This window comes from Pygocentrus nattereri, chromosome 30 (assembly GCF_015220715.1).
Source record: "Pygocentrus nattereri isolate fPygNat1 chromosome 30, fPygNat1.pri, whole genome shotgun sequence".
Classification (NCBI taxonomy): Eukaryota; Metazoa; Chordata; class Actinopteri; order Characiformes; family Serrasalmidae; genus Pygocentrus; species Pygocentrus nattereri.
The window spans coordinates 4,041,855-4,051,625 of record NC_051240.1 but is presented as its reverse complement, the minus strand read 5'-3'; the positions used below and the strand labels follow the sequence as shown (position 1 = coordinate 4,051,625).

The 9,771-nt window shown below is 41.0% G+C and overlaps 1 protein-coding gene across 1 annotated transcript; it reads right to left on the bottom strand.

Annotated features, from left to right (window-relative positions):
* Positions 1-393: 393 nt before the first annotated feature.
* Positions 394-9,117, bottom strand: sumo2a (small ubiquitin like modifier 2a). The gene is made up of 4 exons (XM_017721623.2): positions 8,988-9,117; positions 7,821-7,952; positions 3,974-4,045; positions 394-1,117 (listed from the first exon to the last, which is right to left on the bottom strand). Exons 1-4 carry the CDS (start codon positions 9,006-9,008, stop codon positions 1,055-1,057), a joined length of 288 nt encoding a protein of 95 aa, XP_017577112.1. The 5' UTR covers positions 9,009-9,117; the 3' UTR covers positions 394-1,054.
* Between the last annotated feature and the right edge of the window lie 654 nt (positions 9,118-9,771).

Genomic DNA, 9,771 nt, shown 5'->3' with positions numbered 1-9,771 from the left:
TACAAATGGCTATGCTTGTGCTGTAGTCATGGGGAGCCCTGGTTCCTATCACCAGCACTGCAAAGAAATTTGAACCATTTCACACCAAACCACTCCGAGTTATGCTGAATTTGGGGGTTTGGGGGGTGGGGGTGGTGGAATTCCTCTTCACTGGGCGTTGGCAGTCTTAGTTTAGCAATTCTATGAAATTTTGAGGCAAGTTCATTAGAGGAAACTGCACAAATTTCTAAACTTCTGCTTTTTTAAATGATTAAGAGGTAAACAGAGCGGTTTGGTGTGCAAGACTCCGTTCTAGAGAGCCAGAATTGGAACCAAACATCCACCTCTAATATAAAGATCTAAGATAAACTGTGCTTAATACAGGACACAAACTAACAAGCACAAAAAGGCCCATTTTGATTTGAGGTTGACTTTAATGACCTTGTAATTACGAGGAGGGAAACAAAACGCATCGTTTCGAAAACCAGCCTAATTTCTTTCCTCATTTCTTTATATAGCGGCTCTAGTGTGATGAGATGTAATCTCAGAATGTAAGAGTCCAACTGCGTTTGGGCAATTTTATACAATCGTTTTATTCTAAACGCAAAACTACTCCACTGACACTCCACATTGTAAATGTGACTGAATAAAATATACTGGGTACAAAAGAGAACTACAACATATATAAAAGATATATAAAAGCCAACCTTTTTGAGTAAAACAAAAAAAAGAAGACAAAAGGTGATTTAGCTTTGAGCATCCATTCATACTACCTGAAAAACAAACACAGAACACCCTGATCGACAGCGTTGTATTTCTTGGTCATAGGTCCACGTAGCTCTGAAATGCATGACTTGTTTATATAACAGAACTAAAGAGAGAGAGAGGAAGCGTGGAAGAGAGAGAGAGACAGAGAGAGAGAGAGAGACAGATGAGGGTAAAACACTGTCCATCTGTATCTGAGACTGGGCATGTCAGTCCATGCGGTTTTAGCATGGTGGTTAGCTTGTGAGCACACGCAGGAACGCGGGAGGTGGAGGGATGCTGGGATGGAGGAGAAGAGGTAGTCGCTGCTTTACATTATGCCGCCCGTCTGCTGCTGAAATACGTCAATCGTGTCTTCATCTTCCATTTCCAACTGCGAAAAGAAAAAGAATAAATTGCTATAAATATGGCAATAATCATGCACGACAAGATCTCTCTAAATAACTTTATAAACACTACATGGACAAAAGTATTGGGACACCTACAGGGGCTGGTAAGCCATCCCATTCTAAATCCGCTGGCATAAACAGGCCCACGTTTGAAACAACTCTTCCACTCTTCTGGGAAGCTTTCTATAAGATTTGGGAGTATGTTTGTGGGAATTTTTGCCCATTTACCCTTAAGAGGATTTGTGAAGTCAGGCGCTGATGTTGGGCGAGAGGGCCTGGCTCACAAACTCCATTCTAGTTCATCCCAAAGGTGTTAGACGGGGTTGATGTCAGGGCTCTGTGATGGCCAATCAAGTCTTTCCACACAACTCATCCAGCCATGCCTTCATGGACCTTGCTTTGTGCACTGGGACACAGTCATGCTGGAACAGAAAGGTTCTTCCCAAACTGTTTCCAAAAAGTGATTTTTACAATTGATCAAAATCTCTTGTTATGCTGAAGAATTAAGATTTTCTTTCACTGGATCTAAGGGGTCTAGGCCAACCTCTGAAAAACAACCCCATAGCATTATTCCCCCTCCACCAAACTTTACCCTTGGCACAATGCAGTCAGGCAGGTAACGCTCTACTGGCAAACCCAGACTCGTCAATCAAACTGCCAGATAGAGGAGTCCAGTGGTGGCACGATTTACACCACACCATCTGACGCTCGATATTGTGTTTGGTGACGTGAGGTTTGCATGCAGCTGCTCGGCCATGGAAACCCATACCATGAAGCTCCTGATGCACAGTTTTTGCTGATGCCAGAGGAGGTCTGAACTCTGAAACTTCTCGTGATCTGACACTTTGTGGCTGAGTTGCTGTGGTTCCTAAACTCTTCCACTTTTCAATAATACCACCAACAGCTGTTTAATCGGTTGTTGGATGAAAATTCAAAGAGAAACTCTGAAGGACACGTCTTCTGAGGACAGGAGTGAATTATCGACTATTGCCATCACATCTTAATCGGTATAATGTTGATTTTGAGATCATTTGAGGCCTAAACACAGAGCCAGACCTTCTTTTTAAATCTTTTTGTGCATGTAACAAACATGTAAAGTCATACAATGTGGTGTGAAAAACTCAATGCCTATATAATATAATTATAATATATTTTATATAATATATATAAAATAAAATGACTGCTGGGAAAAAAAGATAAAAATGCTGTAAATAAATAAATTACACCTCACGAATGACTTTATAGGGAAAAAAGATGCAGTGCCTCACAAATATGAGCTGTGGAGTAACTGAATGTGTTGTATGCAACTTTAACTGATTTGAATGAACTTTGATTTGATTGAATTGCTTTGTGTAACTGTCAAGCTGATGTATGGCCGATGCACCCTCACGGTCGTCCAAGCGCCCCTCATCTGTAAGAAATGACTGGGTTTTATTCTGAAGAGCTTAAACTGTAGAGGGGATGTGATTTTGGGGGTTTATTTTGCTGGTGGGCGGTGCAACAGGCACCGAAAAGTTCCAGTACAGAACTTTTATTTATCTGAGCCAAACCAACCTGTGTAAAACAGAATTACGGCTCTGTAGAACCAAAGAACCAAGAACATGTTTAATACACATCAGAAATCAAATGGAACCTGAACGCATTAAGCTGGATACACTCCTCCTAAAAACAAATGTGAGAATTTGTTCAAGTTGCTTCAGTGTTTCTCATATTGCACATCACTACATTCAGGACATGTAGAAATCTGATTTCTCTAGAAATCCTGGCAATGCTATCATTCAGACTTCTGACAAAAACTGTAATGAAGCTGGTCAGTGTTGAAAGTTTGATCTTATGGGCTTTAGCACCAAAAAAGAAGGCTGTGGGTTCAAATCCCCCTTATAAAATGTATCTAGGCGCGGACAAGAACGGTATTTTATTGTTATTGTGAAAAATTACATCACAATATGCTTTTCTGAGTAGATACTGGATATTGTCAGGCCTAAAGAACTGACAAACTGCATGTTTGACTACAAAGACAGCATAACCAGGCCTGTCGATTTAATGTGGTGCAATGTGTGACATGTAAAGCACCGCGTTCGTAGTTTTTGTAGTAATTCTTTGTCTGTTCCAACTTCAAATACAGAACTAAATATTTCTAGTATAAATACAAAAAACACAAAGTACAATCACTATATTTTTGCCATACTGCCCACCCCTAAAAGTACCCAAGCAGGCTTTTAGGGCTGAACGATTTGGGGTAAATTTGGGGTTTGATTTTTCTGACCCTTATTGCAAGTGTGATTTAAACTGCGATAATTTTTTATAAATTGAGGCTCATATGCTTTTTTTTTTTTTAAAACCAAGACCACCAGCTTTTTTCACTTTTTCTGGCTTGTTGTGGTCGTGATCTCACAGCACAAAGGTGTTTAGTTACTTCTGCCTGCTTTGCAAACTGCCCTCTTTCAAATTGTAATTTCGATATGAAAACTCATCTTTCCGCCCTGCATGCATTAGAAACATGTTTCCATTAATTTGGCCAGATTCACGGGCTTTGGAGCCTGAGTGGACAGTGCAACTTTTAGGATATCTGTTCTGTCTACACCTGACTATAAAAGCACAGTCCTAACCCATGAGTCATGAGCCGCTAAAGTGGTGATATAAGGTGTCCAACGGGAACGGCAGAGGGTGCGATCACCATGGTCCATGGTCTAAAAGCACCAGCAATTCCAATGATAATGCTCAGAAAAGTGTATTGTGGTGTGATTCATTACAGTAGCCATGATATATCAGCAGATTGCCCATAAGCATTTTATAACACAAGCTGTGGATCTGGAGTGGACGGACGCAGGAGGCCGTACCTGAGCAGGTGTGTCTGTCTCATTGATAGGCTGTCCATCAAACCGGAAGCGGATCTGCCTCATTGTAAGTCCCTGTAGAAAAATCACAACATAAACAGTAAACAGGTCAGTTTCACTGCTTTAGTGGCACAATGTTTTTCGTAGGAGTGGATCTGAAAGCTATAAGCCTTACTTCTTATTCATTAACAAATTTCATTCAGCAATTCAGGAACTGACCCTGACTTAATTTATTCATCTGTTGATTTTTTTTTTTGAATACTTTATTTTAGCTTATTTTGGTTGTATAATCAGTTCAAACAAACAATGTACATATCAGACAATCAAGCACATTCAAAAAATAATAAAAATAAGACCAACAGAATGATATTATGATAATGATAATAAAAATAACAACAACAGTGACAGTAACATCAGCAGTAGCAGCATTGAAGAAGGAGGAGGGGGAAAAAAGGGTCTTACATTTACTTAAAATAACTGATTATTGGATTCCAAATCTGGTTAATGTATTTCTGTGCATTTGGTCCACGGCTACATAAATGCTCCATAGAGGCAAAGTTAAGCATCTCAGCTAGCCAATGCTTGAACGATGGAGCTGAAGGCGATTTCCCATTTAAAAGGAGCAGCTTCTTAGCCACAATCATAGCAGCCATCACCACCTGTTGTACCTCGTATGGGAAGGTAGATAATAATGCAGAACACCCGCATATTACGATTATGGGATCAAAGTCTAATTTTATTTCAAGGATTTTGGAAAGCCAATCAAAAATTCTTGACCAGAAGGTCTGTAGCACAGGGCAGGTTACAAACAGATAACAGTCCTCAATTTTGCATCTTTCACAAAGAGGTGAGATGGATTCAAATCCTGGAATAATGCAGCCGGTGAAGCACCTTAAACTGAATCAGCCTGTATCGAGAATTTACAGAGCAGCATAATACCCGAGACAAGCTCTCCACCCACACCTCTTCTGTGATTTCGCTACCAATCTCTCTCGCCCAAGCCTCTCTAAATTTAGTTGTGTCTGGAGCAGATCTCAAAACTGTAATAAAATGTGAAATCAATTGTTTAGATGTGGGGTCTGTGCGTAAAAATCCACGTGATCACTTGGCTTTGATTCAAAATGAGAAATATTTTGTCTTACATAATGCAGAAGCTGTAAATAACGGAAAAAATGTATATGAGAAAGGTTACATTTACCTTTGAATTGATTAAATGAAACAAAGGTCCCATCTACATATTAGTCCTCTATAGTTCTCAGTCCGTTGCTTTCGAAAACAGAAAAGGCTTTATCCATCTTAGCAGGTAGAAAAAAATGGTTACACATAATTGGAGTATGAACCGAAGTTAGAGGTGCATTAGTAAAGCATTTAATCTGGTTTAAGATCTTAAGTGAGTTTTAATAATGAAATTATTATTTATTAAAGTATTGCTAGGTGACACCTTAGAAAACAGAAAAAACAGTAAGGATGTCTTTGTAACTGATCCGGCTTCATATTTAACCCACAGTGGTGTAGAATCCAAAATGAGTCCCTCACATGATCCCATATTTTGGAAATACGTGGGGTCTTCTGAGCCCAGACAAAGGATGAGACAATTGCATCCAGTTGTTGAAAAAGAGAGTTTGGGAGAAAAATAGGAAGGTTTTGAAAAATATATAAAAGTCTTGGAAGTGTAATCATTCTAACTGCATTTATTCTACCAGGAATAAATCCAAGGGGAGCAATTTCCACCTTTCAACATCTGTTCCTAACTTTTCTAACGCAGCTTGAAAGTTTAGCCTAAATATTTTTTTTGGATCCCTGGAAATCTGAAGCCCAAGATAAGTTAAATGTTCCCTGGCCACCTTAAAGGGAAAGGAGGCCAAAAGATTTGGATCAAAATTTGAGAGTGGCATCAATTCGTTTTTATTCCAGTTAATTGTGTATCCTGACAGCTGACCAAATAATTTTAGATATTCCAGGAGAGAGGGGATAGAAGATACAGGATCTGAGATGCACAGGACCAAATCATCTGCATAGAGAATGACTAGAGCCTCCAAATCTCCCATTTTAATACCACGATTCATCTGTTGATTTAAATCCTTGCACATTTAACAGGCTGCAACATTTAGACAGGAAAACAGACAATTGGTGTTATGTGGTAGAGCAGGTAGTGCTACCTTCCATTTACTGATTATCAGAGAGCACACGTTTCAGGAAAAGCAGGTCGGTTCTCTCGATTAAATCAGCATTTACGCTCAGTTGCAAAGCAAGTTGCTGAACCACAATTAAAAAGCTCTTGTATTTACTGTATGTCCTGAACTGTTGCAGAATCTCTATGCATTTGGGCAGTCATGACCGGAAGGTCGCCGGTTCGATCCCTAGAGCCGACAGCACATGACTGAGGTGTCCTTGAGCAAGACACCTAACCCCCAACTTCTGCGGATAGGGCTGCCCACCGCTCTGGGCAAGTGTGCTCACTGCCCCCTAGTGTGTGTGTGCTCACTAGAGTGTATGTGGTGTTTCATTTCATGGATGGGTTAAATGCGGAGGTGAAATTTCCCCGCTGTGGGACTAACAAGGGTCTCTTAATCTTAATCAGTTTGGCTCCTCCTACTGTTTGCACCAAATACACTGCACTAAAACAGGACTGCGAATGAATCCATTTCCTTTCATTACTCTCATGAGTAAAAGATTTAATGCATTTGCGCCACAAAAACGAGACAAGAACCTCTCTCACTGTGCATGAACCTGTATTATCTCTCCGCACAGCAGAATTAGAGTCTCTATCGGCTGTATATACTGTAGCTCTAACAGCACAGAGACGCCAGGAGGAGCAGAGGAGGCAGTGGACCATTTAATGAGGACTGCAGTCTCGGTTCCACCAAACCCCTGCAAATGTCAGGCCAGATGCATCAGTGACAGCTGTGTCCAACTGCATACTATTGTATTATACAGTCATTTTAATGCAGTAACAGCATCGTTGGTGGTGTACTAATTTGGCATCCTATTTAGTACGGTATACGTAGTCCGAGACGCAGGCGAAGATTTTCCATCGTCAGACGGAGTGGAAACGTGACACTTATTTCTGCTACATCATCACTTCTTCACTGTACCTGATCCCATCACCGGTTTTTGCATTTGTAGTTCAGTAATAAACCAACTTTTTTCTGCTCATTCAACCATAATATATTAATACACTCAATATTTGGGCAATTTTTAAAGCTGTGAATGGAAATCTCTCTCAAAGGGGAATTCTATTCTGTATATTTCAGTTGATGACATGTTTACATTTTACTTTCCAAAACCACCAGTGAACCGACACGTGTCTTCCGAGTTTTATATGGAACGTTGATAAGAAAATAGTGAAAAAATCTGAAATAATACATTTTCTTTAGAGACTTCTTTGCCTCACAACTCTCGTGTATGTACCCATCCACCATGAAAGGAGTTTAAAGTATGTTTTAGACAAAAATCTTCTCTATCATTAAACAGTGTCTCAGACGTCAGGCAGAGTATTTATAAGCACTTCATGAGCTTTCAGAGGTGGACATCTGCTTCCCATCACCACTGTGAACAATTCTGACTAAGTTTCTCTCTGTTTACAACCATTTAATTAACAGAAACATTGAGAAATGGGTGTAGTGTAGTATGGGTAGTATCAAACGTGGTTCATGTGTTCAATAATCTTGATAGGATCACGAACTTGGAAGTGTACAAACACATATTGGATGCAAACCTGGAGACGTCCTCAAAGACATAATGATGTGAAACTCACCAGCTGCCTTTGAAGAATTTGCTAAAATAGTGTGTTGCTCTAAACAAGGCCTGTCAAATGAGCAGATGTAAGTATAAACGGGAATGTTTATACCTGTCTTTCACAGTACGCCTTCATCAGTTTGCTGAGCGGGGTGTGCCTCTTGATTTTAAACTGGACCACAGAGCCGTCCTGTCCCGCCACTTTCAGGTTTATGTGTTCATTGTTTTCAGTCTTCACGCCTTCCTGAAAAAGGGTTATAAGAAATAACATCAGAAGCCTGAAGATGGTAACACCTGTTCTGTCACGGTTACTGAAAATACAGAGCGCAAAGGAACAGAAACCTGTCAGATTCTTAAAGCTGCGCACAGCGCTGGGATCAGGCGATTATGGAAATGAAAAAAAAAGAAGAAAAAAATGGACATAATTGATAAATGGCCCCAAAAGTGACATTATAGCAGCGGCATATATCAAACATATTGTGTATATTGTCAGCACCTGCCGAATGCTGAGTAACCACGTTTTATTATAAAATTAGCCCTGTTTAACTGGATTTAGTGCAGCGTTGTGTGAATAAAAATCACTGTGTTCACAGTTTTTGATGTATTTTTAAAAATGTAGCACTACTGGCTCTTTTTTCATTGTTCAAAAGGATCAGATGTCGGAAAAAAAATCATTTAGGGTTTCATATCAGGTATTATGAAAAAAATATTATTAGTAGGATTGCGATATTAGCTGGAACCAACGTTTAGAAACACCTACCTGGAACGTCTAAGACATGGTCAAGGTGCTTTCTGCCAACGAACATTTGCTGACTGATTAAAGGCCAGTCTGTATATCGTAGCCTTCCGCGATATGTGAGTATCGAGAGGCCGAACATTGCCACATCGACTAGACGGCGGTTCTCAGCCCAGCTTCTCCCTCAGAGCCGCAGCGGTTAAAGTCAAAACAGAACGAGTCGGGCTTTCAGCTCCACACGCGCCTCTAAATACACAGACACACAGACACAGGCGAGCGCTACGCGTGTTTGTGTTCGTGTATAATCGCAGTTTTCTTCATTTTAGCGCGATTATTCGCCCAAATTCAGAGGCACATTTGGGCTAGCCGGCCCAGCACTGTTAGCGCCGCAGCTAACAGGCGAAAAGGCACAACAAGGCGAACTGCACCGCTTTAATTAAACACCGAGGCCACAGCCAGAGTCTAGTGTCTGTAATAAACTCGTGCAGACGGGGTTTGCGGGGTAAAACGCTCTATTTGGCCGGTTTTGATCTAATTTCTCACCTTGGGTTTCTCGTCTGCCATTACTGCCGCTGCTCTCCGCTCAACCTGGCGCCGGAAGTGACGTCGACGCGCTACGCTACGGCGTTCCAGAGCTCAAAACAAAAAGCGAGCAGCAAAATTAAAGAACAAAACACCGCCTGGAGGCCACGGAGGCCACGGGGGCCACGGGGGCCCTAAATCTGACCGTGGGATTATATTTTAAATTAGGCGTGGCCACAAATTAATACACCGAGGCCACAATTTACTATTCTGAGGCCACAATTTACATTTAACATATTACGGTCACAGATTAATTTATTGGGGTCACAAATGACTATATTTAAGCCAAAGGTTTCTACATCGGTGCCAAAATTGACCACAGTGAGGCCACAAATTAATATATTGAGCCCACAATTTACTATACTGAGGCATCAAACTAATCACAACTGGGCAGTCGTGGGCTGGACGTTAGAGAGCTGGCCCTGTGACCGGAAGGTTGCTGGTTCAATCCCCTGTGGTCAATTCAGTCCATGACTGAGGTGTCCTTGAGCAAGACACCTAACCCCTAACTGCTCCCCGGGTGCTGTGGATAGGGCTGCCCACTGCCACCTAGTGTGTGTGCTCACTAGTGTGTGGGTGTGTGGGGGGGGTGTATTCACTAGTGTGTATGTGGTGTTTTACTTCACGGATGGGTTAAATGTGGAGGTGGAATTTGTGGGAAGTAAAAAGGATCACTTAACTTAATACAGTGAGGCCACAAATTACTATAATAAAGCCACAATTTACTATACTGAGGCCTCAAATT